We start from the raw sequence: 23,639 nt of genomic DNA, 5'->3' as shown, positions 1-23,639 counted from the left end.
AGAACAGCAAAGTGATGGCTTGGCAGCTTGCCTCTCATGTGGAATTTATGCAGACGGTGATATTGCTTAGCGAGTCCATTTTTCTTTCCCCACCATACTTTATCTGTCCTTTTCTTACTTGTTTAGTAGTTCTTTATCAAACAGTTTACATTTAAATAAAGCAGACCTTTGTGTTCAACCTATATATTCCTTGGCTTGCTGGTACAAAGGGAACTGGTGGAAAGTAAACACAGTTTTGCAGTGAGGTGGGGAGCAGGATGATTTCTAAATATGGCTTGGAAACTTTCCCCAATATCACATTTCTCCTTGGTATTTTGGAATTAGAGGCAGAAGTTTAGCATTTCATCCTTCAATCTCTTGATGAATGCACATTGGAGGTCTTAATACTATACATGGCACATACCTGATAAGCACACACTGACTGTCATGTCTCTTCCACAAGCAGCGGTAACACTCATTGGCAATGGCAAATATGTGGGGGGGCAGCTCCCCCAGATGATGGCGGCTGTATACATCCACAGCACTCTCATCGTACAATCCTGCAATCTGCTTATAGGGATTCACCGAAGCCAGAATGGAGCCTATATTGGTCTGTAGGAAGCAAAACACACGAAAATCAATTTCAGGAACATCTTCCCATAAACAACATGATTTACAGGCAGATTTAGCAAAATCCGTATCGGAGAATGTGGATGTGATCACATTGCCCCAATCCCCAGTGTGTAATGGATTACACTGCATGGGCGTATCACAGGGTTGCCCACCCTCCCGGAATGGCCGTCAGGCTCCTGAAAATTGGGTCCCCCTCCCAGCCCCCTGGAAAAGTGGGAAACCCTCCCGGATACCGGTGGCACCCCCTGCATGTCCCTGGCCGCAGTGGTAAATTACCGCAATTGGTGGCTTTTCAGCGGGAGGGGCGGGGCTAAATTCGCTCTTTGCGGATGGGGCGGGCTAAATGTTGATCTGTGCATCTTTAGCCCCGCCCCATCCTCAAAGATTGAATTGTGGGTTTTGCAGTACTGGAGGCTGGGCTTGATTACGTTCTGCCGACAGTCTCCTATCCGTGCTTCTCCCACAGAGGAGACTTTAAAAATAGGCAACCCTGGTGTATCAATTATCTCATGCAGGGACAGAGTAGGGGGAACACTGTGTCACTGCAAATTCCCTCCGCAACCAACATCGCCGCCGCTACTGGGCAAACACAACTCTCCCCTTCACCAGAAATTATATTTACCAGGGCACTTGGAAGGCTGCCAGTCTTTACATCCTGTGTTGCTGCTGTGACTTTTTGCAGCATCATTTTACTTTGCCAGGGGTCACAGAGCAGTTCAGGGGGACCGGATAACCTGCAGCCCTCACCAGAGCACCAGGCTCTGTATGTAGGGGAGATTACTTTTTATTTTTCACAGAGATCAGCATGGACTCACATAGCTGATTACACTGGCCAGATCCCAGCACAGCTTTCTCTGCATCTGGCTAGAGAAAGCTGTGCAGGAGGCAGGATTCCTAGTGCGCTCTGTGATTATGCTATTTTCTGAAGATAGCATTATTATCACAGGGCTCCCTGCATGTTTTTTTTTGTTTGTTTTTTATTGTAGTGAAGTTGGCTCAGATCCCATTACCCATTATATATATGGGAAATGCTATCTCATTACTAAAAATGTGAATTAAAAGGCTTGGAGCGGTTAACGAAAACTGTTCCAAAAGCCTTTTGATACATTTAAGTGAAACCAAAATAATGTGAAAAAGCACCCTTTTTCACATATTTCAGTAAATAAGATGTTAATAAATTGTCCCCATATAGAGAAGCAGAAATCACCCAAGAGAAGAGACATGAAAAAAATTGAGGAGCCATTTCTGTATAAACAAATGTTGGACATGTAATGGTCTTTTACCTTTAAACCGTTTATAAATAAATGAGCAGATTATCCTTGGTTTAGAATACACCCCGCATTCAACTCATCCTGCATTGTTTAATTATGCAGGCGTCAGCTGGATACTCACATAGATTTTGCCCTGTTGGTAGCGCAGATGAAGATTCAACATGATGGCAGCTTCATGCAGGTCTGACAACAAGGACATGTCCTCCACCCCTTCCCTGTTACTCTCATGCATGGGAAGCACATGCTGCCGAGAGAGGGTGGCCCGGGGGTATGTGAACTCCTGCAAAAAAAAAAAAAAGAGAGAAGACAACATTACTCACACAGTAATAGGTTACCATGAATGAGTTGTAGGAGATTCCAATAACCGATGCAATGTTACTGTATTTTACACTGTGAACAATGCAAAAAGTGTAACCTGAAATAAATATAACTGCATGACTCCATTTTCATTGGGAAACACGTCTCATGCCGCCCACTGGACTATGAGCGCATTGCACAGAACTAATGTGATGCGATGGGAGTATTGATCTGAATTCCCGGCACACCTTTTTACGGGAAAGCTGCCTTCACAGCTATTAGTCAACAGCTATAAACTGGCAATGATGGACACAAGCACTGCCCTGCTAACACGCAGTCCTAGCTCTGCTTCTATTGCTCCTTTTATGTGGAAAGACTCAGCCTGTTTATAAGGATAATAAAGAAACCTGTAACCCAAGTTCCTGGATGCAGTCATTTATTATGCAGTAGCCCAGTGGTTCCCAAACAGAGGGAGATTTATCACATCATGGAGAGAATTAAAGAGGAGAGCGATAAACGACCCATTAGCTTCTGTTATTTTGTACAATGACTGTAAAGCCTCATACAATCTAGATGAGAAAGTAAAAGCTATCGCTCAGAAGGGCCCTTTTGAGTAATATCTTTTACTCTAGAGGAGGTCACCCCGAGGAGGATTTTCCACAAGGCAACATAAGCCCAGCAGGTCCTACGGGGCCCCATAAAGATATCTTGGCCGTCCAAAATGAGAGGAGCATTGCACGACTACCATGTGACGTCATTACATCACATAGACCTGTCCACACTCCCAAAGTCCCTTTGATGTTCTTTGATGGGACCAAAAAAAAATAATTTGGACACACAAAATGGTTTCATCCACTGCATGTGGGCAGCCAGTTAACTTTAAATGTGACACAGGTATTAAGCCTTCTTCAAAAACACCTAGAGCCTGATTCATTTGTACTCAATGCTGATGTTCACGCAGCTGAGCATTTATCAGTACACTTGCCAAGATACTCAATCAATGCTGCCTGCAAACAGCAAAAATACAGCACTGCGGATGGTTGGAGGGAGGAGGGAACCAAACCGGTATATTGCCTAGGGCCCCATGAGGTCTAAAGCCGCCTCTGGGGACAACTGTTGCCAACAGGCAACTGGAATAAACCTATGAATCTAGCCATCCAGGTCTGGCCGCATTTTGTTTTTAGAACAGTCATTCTGTAGAATGTGAAGGTGGTTTCGGTTGTAAGATCAACCCTCATTAGGTCAATAGTCAATCTGTCGACAGGCAAAAAGGGTCAACAAGCACTACGACAGGGACAAAAGGTAGACATGAGCAACAGTCGACATGGCAATGGTCAACACATGAAAAGAGCAACATGAGTTTTTATAACTTTATGATTGGGAATGGCAAAGTTTGCCTAACAAAGAACCGTGCCTGATACATGGCAAACGATGAGAGGGTACGTGTTACACTATTTGGAGGTTCATGTTGTCGTAGACACGAAAGTGTCGAACGTTTGTCCATATTGAACTAGTTAGTGCATGTTGACCTTTTCCTGTGTCAACCAATAGTGATCGACCTAATGATCCACACATTGGAAAGGTGCCTTGGGATCCACTGCAGTAATACAAAGGTATTTTGTTACATCAATTCACAAGTGGACTTCACATACTGTAATCATTTAACAATTTGAAGCTAATAGGGTGTTAGAAAAAAAAGAAAGAGAGATTTATCTAATTACTACTTACACCTAAATAATTTGGTCATATGTTTTGGTGGGGAGATGATCTTTCTTGTGCTTGGAACCACTGTCTGGCTAATTTCTCTCTGTGTAACACCAGAGGCATTTCACAAGACCATGGAATGCTGCCTGACATTACACAGACATGCATGTAGTGCGCATTTGTGTTAACCCTACAGTGCAATCATTATGGCCAGAACTCATCTGTTTGAGTCGCACCCTTCAGCCTAGTATTATCAACAGAACACAAAGCATCAATCACAAGCCTGGCTCTGCTTCCGCTCACAACTCTCTTCACCGAGACAGACAGTATCTGAGACGGATCACATTGTGGTGCACAGACTGATTTCATTATGCTGTAACCCCTTGTCATTGCTCTTTTCTTATCATCTGATTCACATTTAAGATTTAAAAAAAAAAAAAAAAAAATACTTGATTTTTTAAAAACCCCTGAATAACGGACATTAAAGAATGGAGATTGTAAAAAATAAAAATAAAGTCAGCATAGATCCATCCACGCCTTTTTCCCCCCACCCAGTTCTATGAAATTACAAATAATTAAGTCAACGCTTACATTTACATAACAAACTCTTCAATTAGGGAATAAAAGAATCAATCAAGGGGAAGTGCAGCCCCGCCGCACGGCACCTGAGCCCATGTGGCCCCCTTACAAATCTGGCCTCGCTGCCGCGTCTTACAACAAGAGACATTATAAGACACAGCAGGCATGCTTGGCAACCAGTAAATTACTGGAAGTATAATCCTCTATGCACAAGAAACAGGTAATCCAATAAGGAACTATAAAGACATTGAATTGGAGAGAAAACTCAAAATATTTCATATACTAGGCATTATAGAGAAGTGTGCTGATAATAGTTATGTTTCTAGTGTATCGTTACTGCGTCCACTGAGAGTGTACATACAGTAAATGTAGAATGTATATGGGCAGTATGAATGATGTAATGGTTAGCATTACTGCCTCTCAGCGCCGTGGTCATGGGTTCGATCCCCACCATGGCCCAACTGTGCGGAGATTGTATATTATCCCTGTACTTGCATGGCTTTCCTCCCACAACCCAAAAATATACTGGTAGGTCAATTGGCTTCCAACAAAAATTAACCCTAGAATGTCTGTGTGTGCGTGTACATGTGGTAGGGAATATAGATTGTAATCTCCACTGGGGCAGGGACTGATGTGAATGTTCAAATATTCTCTGTAAAGCGCTGCGGAATATGTGTGCGCTATATAAGAAACTGTTAATAAATAAATATATGTCCTTTATGATCTACTATACAGGAACTAAAATAGGACTAATACATGGTTACATGCTCCCAAGGTTTTGTGATAATGGGTTGACCGTCACTAGGTCAACAGTGATTAGCTGGACACCTAATAAATGGTAAAAGAAAAACTAGGTCAACAATCACAATGTCGACACAAGCTCAAGGTCGACACACATTTTTTCATGCGTTTTTGGTGTCTATGGTGAGACATGGTCAACATGGCCACACAAATAAGTGTACCGACCACTTCACTCGCCATGCTTCAGGCATATTCTGCCTCTATGCCCACTTGGATAGTAAAGTATGATCTAAGTAAGTAAAAAAAACAACAACTCATGTCGACCTTTTGAGTGATGACCATGTACATGTTGACATTAAGTTTGTGTCGACATCTAGTCATTGTCGACCATTAATGGGTGTTCTCCTAGTCACTTCCGACCAATAGTGAACATCCTAGTGACTGTCAACCTAGAAATTGCTGACCCAGGGACCCAACCCCACGTGTCACTTCTCTATAGTTACTGTAAATTTTATGGAACGATACACATAAAACAGATTGCTGAAAACATAACCTTTTTTCAGTGGTTAATCGTTGAGGACACTCCTAAAATTATTCTTTACCCCAATAATTGAAAGAGCAGAGTCTAATTAAGACTGCGACACATACAGAGGTGTAAACTTGAAAAAAACAGTTACAAATTGCAGTTATCTGGACCATGGGCATGTGTTGTTGAATCCTTGAGAGCACTGCTGCGCAGTCTCCCTGATGCTCCTTTGGGCAAGCATCAAGTCCTTTGCCAAGATGGCCGCTACTCAGTCACCTCATACCCTACAACTGTACCTTTTTGGCAGGTACAGTACTATTTTTTATGGCCTGTACCTTTTTTGGGGTTTCCAACTGCCCAGTGTAAGTATAGGAAAGAGGGCATGGCTATGCCCCCTTTCCGAATTTGTACCGGTTTTAGCTCTTCAGATTTTGGAGGGTAGGTCACCTGTGTCACACAAAAGTGGGAAATGGACGTGTTCCACTTAACTCCATTAGACCCTGCGGTATGCTGCATTCTACAATTCATTTCACTGCTTCTATCCTGCACCACTACATTTATACAATAACCGGCCCGTGGTCTGTATGCTCCGCACCAAGAGTCTGTTATGTGCATTAGTAGGAGTACGGGTGGAATCTACATTACTGATTTTAAAAAAAGCCACTCCACTGGTTATGCACTGGTCTTTTTCGTGACTTTGAGGCATCCGCTAGTGTATATTAGGTGTGTGCAATATTTTTAGTGTTTTATGTTTTCGTTTTAGATCTACATATCTGGTCATGTTTGGATCTGTATATTCTGGGGGCACAAAAACCCGGCACATCTAGAAGTGGCACTGCAGTGACAGACAGGATTGTAGTTTTAAAAACTATGCCCTAAAGAGCACATATGTAAAAAAAACAAATAGGCGCAGGATGGAATTGTCCTTGGGCCCTCCCATCCACCCTTACGTTGTATAGTAAACAGGACATGCACACTCTCTGTAACAAACCAATCATTTCAGCAACAGGGTCTGCCACACGACTGTGGCTGAATTTTTTTTTCCTGTGGGGGCCCCAACAAACCAATCAATTAATTTCTCCCTGTACAAACGGTCTCTACAGAGTCAAGATGTCCTCATCCTCCGATTCCTCACCCCCTTTAGTGTGTACATCCACATCCTCACAGATTATCAATTTGTCCCCGCTGGACTCCACAATCACAGGTCCCTCTGTAGTCTCTGGAGTCTTTTGTGGAAGCAACCTCCTACACCGCTCGCTGACCAGGTTCCCGGCTGCACTAAAAACTCTTTTGGAGTACACACTGGAGGTAAAATAGAGCCAGATTGTATAGGGGCCTCCAAATTGCCTCTTTTTCCTGGCAGTACAGATACAGATGTCTGACATGCCTGCATGGATGCGGTCACCAATGCAATCCTCCACCATGTTTTCAATGGTGACAGCATATGCAGTGACAGTTAACATGTCAGAAATTGTTGGCAGGTCCTTCAGTCCAGACCAGATGTCCAAACTCACTCCTACCTGCTCTGCATCACCACCAGCGGGTTGGTTAGGAAGTTGTTTTCTCACAGACCCAGTTGCGGGAGAAAATTAAGCTTCAGATGACAATCTCCTGACCAGCAGGTCTTTGCACCCCTGCAGACTTGTGTCCACCGAAAACAAAACACAACATGGGCTGTAAATCGAGGATGGAGCACAGTGGTCAAAATGTAGTGGTCTGATTTTAACAGATTGACCACCCTCAAATCCTGGCAAAGCGAAAGAAGGGTTTCATCCACACGTCCCATATACTTAGTGGAATCACTCAATTTTTAGCTCCTCCTTCACTTTCTCCTACTGCTTCTGCAACAGCCTGATGAGGGGAATGACTTGACTCAAACTGGCAGTGTCTGAACTTGCCACACGTGAAGTCAGTTCAAAGGATTGGAGAACCTTGCACAACACAGAAATCATTCTCCACTGCACTTGAGTCAGGTGCATCCCTGCTCCTTTGCCTATGTCATAGGTGGCTGTATAGACTTGAATGGCCTTTTGCTGCTCCTCCATCCTCTGCAGCATATAGAGGGTAGAGTTCCACTGCGTCACTACCTCTTTATGATGACAGGTCAGGTTCAGGAGGGTTTACTGGCGCTCCAGTCTTCACAGGCGAATGGCGAAAGTAGCCGGCAATTTTACGGGCAACCGCATCTCCAGCACGCCTCTGTCACTTTTCAAAAAATGCTGCACCACCAAATTTACTGTGTGGGCAAAACATGGGACATGATGGAATTTGCCCAAATTTAATGCCCGCACAATATTGGCAGTGCTGTCAGATACCACAAATCCCCTGGAGAGTCTGGGGTAAGTCATTGTGTGATTATTTCCCTCTGTTTCTCTAAGGGGTTCTCGGCGTTGTGCCTTATAGTGAAACCGGTGATACACAGTGTAGCCTGCCTTAGAACGAGCTGGCATTCCAGAGATGCTGCTACTGGTGCTGATGATGCATCTACCCAGTGGGCTGTAACATTCATAATGTCCTTAGTTTGTCCTGTCCCACTACCTTTTTCAGGACACTGAGGACAGTTTTTCGGACTTCTCTGTACATCATGGGTATCGCCTGCTAGTGAAGTGGAATCTAGATGGAATTTGGTACCAGGAACAAACTACCTCCATCAATTGTCTAAATCCTACTGCAATGGCGGATACCGGATGCAAGTCTAACACTGACATAGCAGTCAAGGCTTGACTAATTTGCTTTGCAATAGGATGACTGCTGTCGTACTTCATCTTCCTGGCAAAGGACTGTTGGATGGTCAATTGCTTAGGGATATTAGTGGTGTTGGCATAGTACTGTTGGATCCTCCAGAGCAGTGGTTCTCAAACACGGTCCTCAGGACCCCCCACAGTTCACGTTTTCCAGGTCACCCCGCAGGTGCACAGCTGCATTCATTACTCATTGACATATTTTAAAAGATCCACAGGTGGAGCTAATGATTTCAATTGTGATTCTGTGAGGAGACCTGCAAAACAAGCACCGTGTGGGGTCCTGAGGACAGAGTTTGAGAACCTGTGCTCCAGAGGAATGCCGGCTGGGAGGGGAGTCAGTCAAGACAGTGACATGGCCTGAAGGAGTACTACCCATCCTGACTGAGGAGGACGATAAGATCCCAATGCACACTCCTGTTTAATCTATATCGGACAGAAAAATAGACTGTGCAGGCAAGACTATTTAGTACAGATATAGTACTGATCTGTACTATAGCCAAAATCAAATGCGTTTTGCTTGCCGTGCGATTTCATCCCAATCGAAAGGGTATCAAATCGCAAGGAAATCACACCATGTGTACACACCTTAAGAACCAGGTAGCAGTGGTGGATACTTACCATCAGAAAAATTCAGCATTGCTCCAAATGTGGGGACAGCAGCAATCTTCAACACCCGCAACTACACCACTAAATTAGTCACATAGTAACTTCACACTAACCCAGGAGTATTTGTGCGCCAGAACCAGGGACGTAGCAAGGGCGAAGATAACAGGGCACCAGAGCCGTGCCTGCACCGCCAGCTCGCCCGCTCCCGGGAGACTGCTGCTATTTTCAATTCATGTCTTCTGCTGGATCACTAGCCATTAGGCGCTTGCGGTCCAGCAGCCAATCAATTGGTGGCTGCTGGACCGTGAGCACCTATTGGCTAGCGGTCCAGCAAGAGACTTGAATAGAAAATAGCGATGGGGAGACTGGAGCGGGCTGCTGCAGAGTTCTGTCCTGCGCCGCCCAGCCCACAGCACGGTCCCCCCGGCGGGAGGATAAGCGGCGCCGTGGTCTGGGAATCACTGCCGCCTCCAGTGCATAACAAGCACAAGACGGGATAGGAACCAGGAGAATAGAAGGAGACAGAAAAGAAAGAAAAGAGTCAGAAATAATAGTACAATAGGTGATAACTCCCAGTTCTCCAAATGAGCAATCTCAGTCCCCCCTTGGCAACGCAAAATCTCAGTCCCCCCTTGGCAACGCGAAATCTCAGTCCCCCCTTGGCAACGCGAAATCTCAGTCCCCCCTTGGCAACGCAAAATCTCAGTCCCCCCTTGGCAACGCAAAATCTCAGTCCCCCCTTGGCAACGCGAAATCTCAGTCCCCCCTTGGCAACGCGAAATCTCAGTCCCCCCTTGGCAACAAGAAATCTCAGTCCCCCCTTGGCAACAAGAAATCTCAGTCCCCCCTTGGCAACAAGAAATCTCAGTCCCCCCTTGGCAACAAGAAATCTCAGGGTACTTGTGGAGTATCACGGCTCCCACGACCTGCATCGTATGCAGGTCGTATGCTAAAAATCGCATCGCATGTGGCATACGATGGCATACGATGTTTTACCGATTTTTGAGCATTTTTGCTCAAAAATCGTATGCCATCGCATGGCATCGAATGCCATATGTAGTGGCATACGATGGCATACGATGCGATACGATGTTTTATCGATTTTTGACCATTTTTGCTCAAAAATCGTATGCCATTGCATGGCATCGTATGCCATATGTAGTGGCATACGATGGCATACGATGCGATACGATTTTTTACCATTTTTGCTCAAAAATCGTATGCCATCGCATGGCATCATATGCCATATGTAGTGGCATACGATGTCATACGAGATACGATGTTTTACCGATTTTTGACCATTTTTGCTCAAAAATCGTATGCCATCGTATGGCATCATATGCCATATGTAGTGGCATACGATGGCATACGATGCGATACGATGTTTTTCCGATTTTTGAGCATTTTAGCTCAAAAATCGTATGCGATCGCATCGGATGCCACACGATTTTGCATTGAAATGCATCAGAATGCATTGAAATCTGTATTAAACTTGTGAAATGCCCCCAAATGCCATTTTTCATAGTGCACCACCCCCACTATCAACGTCAACCCGAAGCGTGGCGAGCGCAGCGAGCCCGCGAGGGGCGGCGGTACGCGTCCTACGACCTTTTCATACCCCCACTATCCACGTCGGCGTGGAGTTGAGAATAGAATAGTGTGGCGAGCGCAGCGAGCCACCGAGCCCGAAGCGTGGCGAGCGCAGCGAGCCCCGCGAGGGGACGCGGATACCTTCACAGCTATACGCGTCCCCTCGTGGGCTTCACAGGTATCCGCGTGCGCTCGCCACACTATTCTATTCTCAACTCCACGCCGACGTGGATAGTGGGGGTATGAAAAGGTCGTAGGACGCGTACCGCCGCCCCTCGCGGGCTCGCTGCGCTCGTCACGCTTCGGGTTGACGTTGATAGTGGTGGTGGTGCACTATGAAAAATGGCATTTGGGGGCATTTCACTACTTTAATACACATTTCAATGCATTCTGATGCATTTCGTATCGCATCGCATCGGATGCCATCGTATGGCATCCGATGCGATAGCATACGATTTTTGAGCTAAAATGCTCAAAGATCGGTAAAACATCGTATCGTATGACATCGTATGGCACTACATATGGCATACGATGCCATGCGATGGCATACGATTTTTAAGCAAAAATGCTCAAAAATCGGTAAAACATCGTATCGCATCGTATGCCACTACATATGGCATATGATGCCATGCGATGGCATACGATTTTTGAGCAAAAATGCTCAAAAATCGGTAAAACATCGTATCGCATCGTATGACATCGTATGCCACTACATATGGCATATGATGCCATGCGATGGCATACGATTTTTGAGCAAAAATGCTCAAAAATCGGTAAAACATCGTATCGCATCGTATGACATCGTATGCCACTACATATGGCATATGATGCCATGCGATGGCATACGATTTTTGAGCAAAAATGCTCAAAAATCGGTAAAACATCGCATCGCATCGTATGCCACTACATATGGCATACGATGCCATACGATGGGAGCCGTGATGCTCCACAAGTACCAATCTCAGTCCCCCCTTGGCAACAAGAAATCTCAGTCCCCCCTTGGCAACAAGAAATCTCAGTCCCCCCCTTAGCATTGAGCATTTAGGTAAGTGGCACTTATGTGTCAAATGTGTAATTGGCATTATGGTTTGTTATATACTGTAGTATGTAATGGGCATTACGATTTGTTATATAGTATGTAATGGGCATCATGTGTGGCCTTATGTGTAATTGGCATTACGGCATGTGGCTTTATGTGTAATTGGTATTACAAAGTTCGCTAAAATGTGCAATGGGCATTATGGTGTGTGGTATAATGTCATGCCGTGCCCCCTTTTCACTCGCCTACAACAAATCGGGGACGTGAAACATGCCCTTGCTCCGGGCGCCTTGGCACCTAGCTACACCACTGACCAGAAATCATGTGCACAGAGCAGGACTGCACAGGTGGAGTGACCTGAAGAAGCCATAACATCCTGCAGGCAGAGGCGTACCTAGATATTCGTAAAACATATTACACAGCAAAGATGGTCCCCCGATGGGCCCCCTTCAGCTGCACCCCTTGCACCCATGGTAGTTACGACCTTGCCTGCAGGAAGTCCCTTTGGGCACCTAATAATGAGTTGGCCATAACTAAAAGCATGCAGAAACATTACAATTAGTGGTAATGAATAAGCCGCTTGTCCTAACTGAATGTACAGTACTTGTTAGTAGTGGGTTTGTCCCGATTAGCCCCAAACAACCGAATGTCAGGCATGCCCTGATCATATCTCAGAAGTAGTGTTGAATATTAACACTAGCAGCAACAACAACCAAAGGTCACAGCCATCGGTCTTGCAAAATTAATCCTTTTTGGTCACCCAGTTAGGCTGTAAATCTACTTTATCATGAAACTCTGCAACAGTCTCTAAAGATGAGTCACATACACATTTAGTCGCTTCCAGTAGATAAATCTGTCAAATGCTGTAACTTCGCTCTAGTTAATGAGCCAGCATTGCTGCCCAAGTCCCTTGATCCCAGTCACTTCCTAAAGGAAACTCATTATCCAGGACTATTTATGTCTTCTGTTTTCAACCACATTCAGAAACATATGTGGGAGTGGGAAGTTATAGGTGAGTCCATTTCTCCTTTGTCTATACTGTACAGTACCCGATCTATAAAATAAATATACATCTCCGAGAAGAGTAATGGAAGCAATTCCTAAATACTGAAATAAGAAACTGCATGTGTGATCCGTGTGTTAGCCCAAGATGACGCTGAACTTATATCTACACATGTCACAGAAGCCTCACATCACCCCAAGGGGGAAGCTGTCAGCAGCACATTATACTGCCGGCAATAGCAGTGTTATTGCTGGTGGCAGTCCTTTGTTGCATTGGGCAAAATGAGAATACATCTGCAGAAGCGACAGTTTTACCCATAAATTGGCTTGCATCACTTCTACAGAGCAGAGGCGTAACTCTGGGAGGCAATGGAGTCATCTGTTTCCGGGCTCCTGCTCCCAAGGGGGCACCTCTCCTTTCTTGCGAGCTTGAATCAATTAAAAGCCATTGATATCACTTCTGTGTCTGAATCCCCTTCCTACCAGGACAATACGCGTCACACGCTCTATATTCTATACATAATATTTGCAAGTGGCACACCCTGTATTAGAACCCATGCCCTGTTCTACTACAAGCATACACCTTACTGATTGAACTATTTGGGGGGCACCAATATTTTCTTGCCTCAGGGCAACTGGGACAATCTTACACCACTGCTACAGAGTATACAAGTATCCAATCAAATACAGGAATTTTCCTTTTTATTATTAATCATTAAACATTATAAAATGCAATCTGAACACAACTACATTGTATGCAATGCTACTATTTGTAGAGTTTACATATTCTTATATTGCTATCCATTACTGCGGCTGTCTCCAGCCATCACAATGTATATCTGTCAAACACCAATCATTTCGTTTACAATCTAATAATAGGGTAAACCAACAAATGCATTGCACCTATAGAAAGACTGCCAACCACCGCTAGCTAACGCTGTCCTATATTATTTTGACAAGGAAAGGAAAAATCATTAGGGACAAAGCACCAACAGCACTGAAAGATTAGGGCGATGGCGATAGTTCTCACACCTAGATATCTTCTTTATCTTTCACAATTCCATATATAAAAGAAAAAGAAACAGAGCAATGTCTAGTACGTCTTTTAATGGATCGTACTAGGGGTGGGATTTGAATGAACCCGGAAGCATGCGTACCCTCACTCACATAAAGGAAGGTATACACCTGTGTGTAAAGGTATCTTTTGGTACGGGTCACTCGGTGACGTTCCCCTCCACCAGACTGTATACAACAGAACGTACCGTACTCACATAACAAATAGGCGAACAACTCATATAATGGTATCTTTAGGGTCGTATTGCTTGACCTCTCAGGACCAAGACTCTCACTCCACACATATAAGCTCCGGTATGGGTGTTTAAAAAAGATAAAATTGTCATAGCACCCCCCCCCTTTGCCAAAGTGAACAGTAGAAAACGCAAATTTTGCAGTGTGTGGATTAAATTCCGGCCCCCCCGCCAAGTTCCACGCATGGCTGTGAATGGATGTTTTGCAGAAACATCCATTCAGAGCCTTGGGTGGGGGGCCAAATTATTCAATGGTCACTCTTAGCTTTTATTGTTCCCTGTACGTGAAGAGGGCGGGCAGCCAACATCCGGTGATGTCGATTTATTTATTTTATTTCACCATTTGTTAGCAGCATACCGATGTTTGCGGTCATCAAATGGTAAACATACATTTGATGATGATGATTCAATGGTCCTGTCCCCCAGCCAACCACAGACTGCTTGCCCCAGTAATCCGGCCCTAATGACTGTCATTGTGATAAGCTTTTTAACTAGTGTCTAATAATTACAAAATGACTGATTTTATTCTTGTGTCTGTTAAATTCCCAATATCACTTTGGCTTTCAGAGTTTAACAACATATCACCAATGACCTCTATTATGTAACAAACCTTTAACTTGCCAATACTCTATGACTAAATTAATGAAGTAGTATACAGCAAGTAAAAAGCCAAAAAGGTGACTGAGGAATTATGGGTAATGACATGCAAATGACAGGCTCCAAGCAGATCCACCGCAGGAGGTGACACCTAAGATGAGATCATTGAGAATTGGACTGGCTGGTGAAGATTACATTACATTAGCTGCTAGCGCGATAACACATGCAAACGATCAAAGCATGAAATAAACCCAAACTGTGATATTAATGTTCGCAATACCCCAGAGGGATCATTGTAAATAGAATGGACTAGTGATTAAGACCAATGAAATATAGTATATCATCTCAATACTGGTCATATCTCTTAAGCATTTCCAGTACTGACCAGCACACCAGTGGTTATTACACCAAAAAATAAAAACCTAACATACAGATATATTACTGGCATTACTTCCAACACACACATACACAAACACACACCCCTATTTAACCTTATATAAAATATATATTTCTGTTTAGATAGATAGATAGATAGATAGATAGATAAACATATATATTTCAGAACTCAGCCACAGAAGTGATATTGATGGCTTTTAAATAACTGATTTAAAACTTCCAGGGGGAAGAGAGGTGCCCCCTTGGGAGCAGGAGCCCGGCGGCAGATAACTCCATTGCCTCCCAGAGTTCTGCCTCTGGGGAGGAGGCAGCATCAGTTTCAAGTGCTGCCTCCTCCTTTGCCCCCACTGACTGGCTGTAGCTCCGCCCACCCTCCGTGTGACGTCCGTGACGCAGCTTATTGCTGGGTCGCTGATGGGAGCTTCATCTTGCAAATGCCAGGTTGCTCCTGGGGCTGACCTGGCACTTGCAATGTTAAAGGGGTATCAGAAGGTGGATGACATTAAGGGGATTTGCCTTGTGGGTGACTACCTGAAACATCATGAGTCTCCTGCAGCTCCTCTGGCAATATGGTGCTGGTAATATCTTTACAGAGGCAAGTATGGTCTATGGGTACAGGGTATGCAGTATGGGGATCCCTGAGACAGGGAAACTTGTGTATTACACATCCTGCACCCATTATACTGCAGATACATCCATATTTCCCAGGAGACACTGAGGATACTGAGCTGTACCAGGCAGAATACCAGTGAATGTTGTGAGTAGGGTTAACACCATGAGCAGACTACACATGACACATTGGTCACAGGCACACCATACACAATAGTGTATTTACCCCAATAGGAGGACATCCCCCTACCGCCCTAATAAAAAAAATGATTCCACCATATGACTATATAGTCCAAATTGATAGCAAGTTAGTTAAAATCGCACCCTAAATCAAATCAAATCGATATCAGTGGCCAAATCGATCGCACCAGGCACCACAGTGTTTACTAAAGATAATCAACTGTGCCTTTAAAAATTAATGTTCTAGAAAGGAATATTTCCTGTTCTAAAGATAGCCCATTAAATTATACATTATTCAGCATGCTTAACTAGTGGCAGCACACTTACAACGTTTATTCATCGAAGGGCACAGATCAGTAACAAATGGAGCCGGCAGACATTGAGCAATTCACAGAGCCATCATCAGCACCAGAGGAGGGTTGGGACTACAGTTCTGGGCTCAGAACAGTGGCGGAACTTGTGAATGGTGGGCCCAGGTGCAAAAGTATAATTTAGGCCCCGCACCAGTGGGTGACAAGGGTACAAGCTGCTTGTCTGGGCAGCAATGGGCCCCTTCGTCCTCAGAGGCCCCGGTACAATGCACCTGTTGCACCAATAGTAGTTCCGCCTCTGGCTCAGAATAAGAAGGGTCACAGGTGGCAGCAATTTAGATTAGAGTGCAATGCGGCCACCCTTGTCCCCTCTAATTGGTAAGCTGTGGGGGATGGGGGGTGAAGGGAGTGGGGGGGCAGTGGCTGGAGCAGTGAGGAATGGTACAGGTGTGTGTTTCTCTAAGGAACAGTGGGGGTTATTCTGGTTCACTCCAGGCAAATTCCTTTTCAAATAGACAAAACCATGTGCACTGCAGGTGGGGCAGATGTAACATGTGCAGAGAGAATTAGATTTGGGTGGGGTTTTACTTCAAATTGAGATCTATATTGCAGTGTAAAAATAAAGCAGTCAGTATTTTCCCTGCACAGAAACAAAATAACTCCCCCCCCCAAATCCAATTCTCTCTACACAGGTTACATCTGCCCCACCTGCAGTGCACATGGTTTTGTCCATTTAAGAAGGAATTTGCCAGAAGGAGCGAACCAGAATAATCCCCAGTGTTTAGTGGTAGGGCCTGCCTATTGTGTCAGTCCAGAGCACCATTATTTCTTAGCAGGCCTGACAATGCAAACCCAAAATGAGCATTTAATATATTACCAGCAAAATAGGTTAGGGATGTAAAGATCCTTTGTAAGTAACAAAATCAAACTTGTTTTAAAGCATAGATCATAAATGAATGCAATTCCTGTCAATTCAGGATTTCCCAGTCTGATCACGTCAGAGGGATGATCTCTGCCTCATCCCTTGCAGTAGTAACCACATCCTGGCCCATAATAACTGTCCCAGTATCCCCGCAGACAGCATTCACACCCACGGAAAGTACATGGGCACACACGCACCCTGTGTCTGGACTGCAGACTGGAAGTCCCCCCTAGTAGGAGTTTTTGTGAATAACGACATCTTAGCACGCGGGGTCTTACTGAGGAATGTGAAACATCCCTTACAATAACATTCACATCTGTGGACAGCTGGTCTACGGTCTTACTTCCGCCTTCATCCAGAATCAATGACTTAACGCACTAAGTAAAGTAGGAACCAACGGTGGAACAATGGGAAATCTAGTCCTGGATCCATGAGATCAGACAGCTTAAGCCAAATTTCTGGAGGCCATAACGGCAAAAGAGAAGAGGAGGAATAATAATCAGAGTCTTTGTACAAAGAGTGACCCCTTCTCTCTTATCTCAGCCGCATTCTCCTGCCAGGATTTATCACTCACAGCAGTTCCTTCCTGAAAGCAAAACCCAGGGATATAGTGAATAGCCAATGCTATAAAACAATACCCAAGTATCGCAGCATACGCTAAATGAAAAATGCACAAATAGGGCATAGATATATTATATTAGCAAATGCATACATACTGTATACATATTATAGTAGCACATACAACCCAGAGAAACCACACTCATTGATGGTTATATCCACGGGTGCAAAGTCCTGCAGGTGACTTTTATATGTATTATATATCCTTATGAGACATATACCAGACAGCCCATCTTTTTCATAGATAATAATGAATCCATTTATTATATTGACTACTTCATAGTCCTTGGTACATGGACTGATTTTTCACAAATATTTAGAAGTAATGTGGCACAAACATATTCACCCATCCATATTTGCAGTCAACAAGCCCGTTTCGGCTTTGGTAGCCTTCCTCCTGGACTGACCATATATATTATAGTAGCACATATGTCCATACTGTCTCCTTGTAATTCAGATCTGAGATTTCGACTACAGCCATCTGGTCTTGACAAAGGGCACAGCGATGCCCGAAACATTGTCAAAAACCTTTTAAAAAAAGATGTCCCATTAAATAATTTGTTTGTCTTTTTCAACAGTGAAAGCCTAGTAAATGCTCTCGTTATTCGCTAAAATGTATAAGGCATTATCATCATGAAAAAGCGATAAAATCGCTTCGGATTTGAACCGTAGAAGGACCCCACAAAGAGGATTGTAAGTGCCATTTGATCCACACGATAGAGATAGCGGTGTACAAATTTTTTTTATATATATATATATATATATATATATATATATATATATATATATATATATATATATATATATATATATATATATATATATATATATATATATATATACATATACACATATACATACAAGACTGCTGGCAGTCACAACATCCATGTTCCGACTGGCCCTGGTGCCCGAAAAAAAGAAGAAGTCCATATAATGTACAAAGAAAAAACGGCACTCGGAAAGGCAGGATGAGTATAGTAAAACCTAAATATCTATTTAAAATAGGCATATCAAAGCAGTAAATTCCAAATTAAATGTATCATTCAGGCCTTTAGGATACAGCCTGAAAATCCACCGGGCTTCCAGGTGGAGAAGGGTCTTAACCCTATCACCGCCACGCATGGATTCCCTAACCTGATCGATCATAAAATATTTAAGAGCTGACAAAGGGTGATCCAGTAGTTTAAAGTGGCATGCTACAGATTGATCCATCTCCCTGCCACCTACCATAAGATTAACAGTTGATCTATGCAGGGCCATACGGGTGCGACCCACGTAGTGCAGCCCACACGGGCACACAATCACGTATACAACATGAGTAGATCTGCACATGAGGACAGATCTTATGTCAAACATTACTTCAGAATTGGGATGCTTGAAGGATTTGCATTTAACTATATGGAGACAAGTTGCACAATTAAAACAACTATAGCATCCTGGTGGTTTGATATATGTAATGGGTGTTCTGGGCAACCCTAGGCCAGTAATATCTGTTCTCACCAGGCGATCCCTCAAGTTCTGTCCTCTCTTAAAAGCTGCCACGGATTGCACATTTTTTAGATCAGCATCGGATTTTACAATAAACCACAGTGCTCGAGTGTCATTTTCAAGACTTGAACCGAACAGTCATATCCCCTGGCCTCAAATTTGGCTATGAGGGTATACAATCCATCTGGGAGACCACTTGCATCACTCATCAACCTCACAATTTGCATCTGGGACAAAGGGAGACTTTTTTTTTTTAAGAGCAGACGGATGATGGCTAGATGCCATCAAAAACAAATTGTGAGCTACATTTTTAAAGAATGCTTCTGTAGAGGTTTTACCAGGTTGAATATATACAGCAACATCTAAAAAATTAGCAACCTATGCACTCCATGTACATGTAAACTTAATAGTAGAATCGCGAATACTGTTCTCTGAAACATCATCGATGTAGCGGGTGTTTGCAAACAAATATTGACTCACTAGCGGGTCATTCAAAAAATAACTCTTCTTGTTGAAACATATAAACATTTGCATAAGACTGTGCTACCGCTGACCCCACAGCACAACCACGGAGTTGAAGGTATTAGCACCCATCAAACAAAAAATAATTACACTTAAGTGTGAGATCAAATCATAATATGAAACAGCTTATGATCCAATACATCATCATCCAAGTATTCAGCATTAAATGAGCTCGTGGGTCATACAATCCACCCTCATGTGGGATGGATGTATTTAGACTGCACACATCCAAACAAACCATCATGGTATTATCAGGCTCACCCTCAATACTAGCTAACAAATTAAGAAAACTAATGGTAATTATATATATATATATATATATATATATATATATATATATATATACACACACACACACACTACACATACACATATATACACACACATATACATATATACACACACACAAACATATTTAACACAAGTTCTAATAAACATGGTAGGAATGACATATGAACTCAACATTTATGAACAGGTTATAATTTTAGACATTTATGGTTAATAGGGTATTATAAAGATCAACTTTTACATGAATTCCTACAGTACATATATTATTGGGCATTATGGAAGACTATAGAATAAGAACAGAACAGAACAATCGGTGAATACACCACCAAGTCCTCTCCTACTTACATACAGAGATCCCTGCATTTAATAGGGATTATAACAAGCCGAAAAGTCAGTGCACAATTACATGCACATGGAGTGATACACTGCAAATTGGCAAACATCACTTGTATTCTCTCGTCTCGCACCATTATCATCTGCAATGTTGTAAATCCCTGTATAATAATAACCGAGAGATCTGCCAGCTTAGCTCTACTAAAACATATACAAATTTGTTTATTTAATTGGCTGCTACAGATTTTTGCTTGCATTCTGCAGGAGGCAGACATCCACACGTGATATATTTATCAATGATTAGTATGGAATGGATAGTCATATTACTATAAAGGAAGATACAATCAATGTATATTTAGGGTGACTGTCTCAGAAAGACTAATATAATATAAACATGGAAACAAAGTCCATGGTGCACAGAAAATGGTTACATCACCCCCTTATTTGCTTTTTTATTGTACTTACTTGCCCATAGTCAGTGGTGAACAGGACATCCCCATCGCTGCAGGAGGTGACAGTAGCTGGAACCAAGCTGCCATTTACGACCAGCCACACGCGGCTTCCCTAGAACACAACCAGAGACAAAGAGAGATTAGTAATAGCAGGTGAAGACCGTAATATTTTGCTTTAGGTGGTCCTGCAGCACTGGCTATCTGTTAAGCATGCTACAGGGCCTTGCCACAGAAGCACCCATTATATACTGTTGGCCACACAGTTCTAGGCCCAGAAGTGAAAATGTTAGCATGTGGGAGGCTGCATCATGGGGAAATGCAAATTGTGAGACCATTTTATTTCAGAAGTCATACAACTAATATCAGCTCTGCGACAACGCATGAAGGACTGGCACAGGGGACAGAGGATGTGTCCTCTGGGTAAAAAACGTCAGCTCCAATAGAGGTGTCATAGAAGGGTGTCATCATTGGTATAATCCAGCCAAGGCAATAGGCACAAGAATGCAAATATTTTTCTCTTTAGGGCAAGGTTAGAATGCTTGCATCCTCTGGGAACTGACTGACAGGATGATGGACAGCTTGTCACAGTCACACAGATCCTACAGTGTAGCAAATGGAGAATAATGCTCTTACAGTGTCTTTCATTTCCTGAGCGTGCAGAAAAACTGCAGACAGTACACTTAAATTATTTAAAACCCCTTATGTCATACACCACATACCCTTAACCCCTACTGCTTGGCTCCTTAGGGAAATCATCAAGTTGTACTCAACGCAAATAAATTATTCCAGCTAAGGTAGCCATTTTCTACCTCATGCGAGTTCACTACTTCTTAGAGCTGCATCCTAGTGAATGGATAGGCTGCATTTTCATAAATACATATGGATAAACCCTACAGAACTGCTGCTAAAAATCCTCCAGAAGATTAATGTGCAGGCTCCCTTTTTATATTACAGGCTCCCCCCAGCAGACAGCTCTGCCGAAGTACATGTCATTCCTGCACAATCCTGCAAAATAACAATTTTATTACAAATAGACCTCACAATAGCCCGGAACATGCCCCCGTTTCTCATCTCCATCAAAGTTCCCCCAAGAGGCTGATTCCATGTATAAGCATATGCAGAATTAGCAATGTTATTAGATTAATGCACCTGCACACGCCAGCGCAGAGCTCTATGAAATGTGGCCGCTTAGTGGTACATAAAAATAGACTGAGGAATGAGCATGCTGCGATGACCTACAGTAAAAGGAACAACCACCTGCAGAGGCAACAATGTCATTTATCGTCATGTTACAATTCATTTGTATTATGATCTCTTCACAGTACAGCGCTATTTAATGGGTTGGGACTTGGTAAATAAAGAATAATAAGCATTTTAATGGACAGGATTATAAAATATTTTATAATTACAGTAATTGACAGTCCTTTTATGTACAAATTGCATCTTTACAAATTCACTATTTTAGGACATAATTATATAGACTTACCAAAAAAAAAAATCCCACAGGAACATTTTAGCATTTCCCAATCCTAAGTGTACATGTTAATAAAGACTAAAAATGTAAGAGGATTTCTGTCCTTGCATAACCTATCTGACTAATAAATGTACTTCAGCAGTGCACCCATAAATCACCCTTCATTCAGGGAAGGAACACAGTAACCGTTTCACACCCTCTGAGGTGTTCTAAGGGAAGGAAACTGGTGGCATCACTCCTGAACCTCCCCAAATACAGTCTGAAATTACAGTCCTCTGTATGACCCCTCCCCTAACATGGAAGACAGATGGTTCACTACTTGGATGTGATCTCATTATTCTCTATTAATAGGTGTCGGAACCACACAGACAGTTACTGGGAGGAAGCAGGGTGGAGGCTCTAATCAAGCATAAATTGTGCTCCAGGCTGAGGGACTGTAGTATAAAGCCCAGTCACGCTCAACTACTGCAGGGGGGCTGGAAAGCTGCAGGCAAGTACACAGACATGACTGGAGGGAAAGGGTTGGGTGCACAGGGAAATACATGAGGAATTTGCACAGTCCTTCTCTAGATGCTTTACAGCAATCATTTTATGAGACAAAACAAAAATATGCCCTGTCATTTGTAAATGCTCAAACAATGGTCATATGCGCGCCTGTGCAGATTGGATAATACTGACATATATGCCTACCTGCACTGGACAGGTGGGAGAGGGGAGGGAATGGGTGTGATAACATGTGCCGAGTACAGTAAGGGTGTGGTCACACAATGGTGAACAGATGAAGATCCCCACATGGATACATACATACCTGAGGAACATGTTTTTTTTTGGTTAAGCCTTGGCCAAAAACAATAATAGGATGACAGTAGAATTTGCTGAACCAGCGTACCCCTTGTAATTGTCCACTTGGGAATGCACAGCCAGGGCCGGCGACAGGGGGGGTAAAGGAGGACAAGTGTGATGGGCCCCGGTGATCTGAAGGGCCTCAGAGCCTGGCCGCAGCCCGTACGCTGTATTAGCTTTGTGTGTGCACTGTCACCTGTGACCCCCGTGGCCGTCTACCATGCGTGCTGCCACCCCGCCCGTCAGACCTCCCTCTGTGCCACACACCGGGCCTCTCCTGTTTGTGTCCAGTGCAGTGCAGGCTGCCGCAGCTGCTCAACGCTCGGCTGTCTCCTGCCTGCACTGGCACTGCACACGGACAGCCTTACTGCGCATGTGTGGCACCTCTCCTGGTGATCTTCTCTGCGATCTGCGGCTACCTGACCTGCCTTCTCGTCGCAGGCCCGCAGCAGGAGACAGAGTCACGGGGAGTAGGGGAGACTAAGGAGCTCATAGTTGTATTGGTTTGGGAGTACATGGGGGGGCGGGCCCCAGAAATATCAGTGTACAGGGCCCCAAGATTTCTGTTGTGCACAGCTGATGCCAATA

General features: G+C 43.6%; 1 protein-coding gene across 1 annotated transcript in view; it reads right to left on the bottom strand.

The window, feature by feature from the left end:
• LOC146020580 (unconventional myosin-X-like) overlaps positions 1-23,639 on the bottom strand; it is a 121,945-nt gene that overhangs the window by 69,918 nt on the left and 28,388 nt on the right. Inside the window, exons 3-5 of the mRNA XM_083153812.1 lie at positions 20,748-20,846; positions 2,005-2,163; positions 404-591 (exon numbers count right to left, since the gene is read on the bottom strand). Of these exons, the coding sequence (XP_083009938.1) occupies positions 404-591; positions 2,005-2,163; positions 20,748-20,846 (446 nt within the window). The remainder of the gene's footprint in view (positions 1-403; positions 592-2,004; positions 2,164-20,747; positions 20,847-23,639) is intronic.

This window comes from Crinia signifera, chromosome 7 (genome assembly GCF_055691185.1).
Source record: "Crinia signifera chromosome 7, ASM5569118v1, whole genome shotgun sequence".
NCBI lineage: Eukaryota > Metazoa > Chordata > Amphibia > Anura > Myobatrachidae > Crinia > Crinia signifera.
The sequence above is the reverse complement of the archived record's forward strand: the minus strand, read 5'-3'. Positions and strand labels throughout refer to the sequence as shown.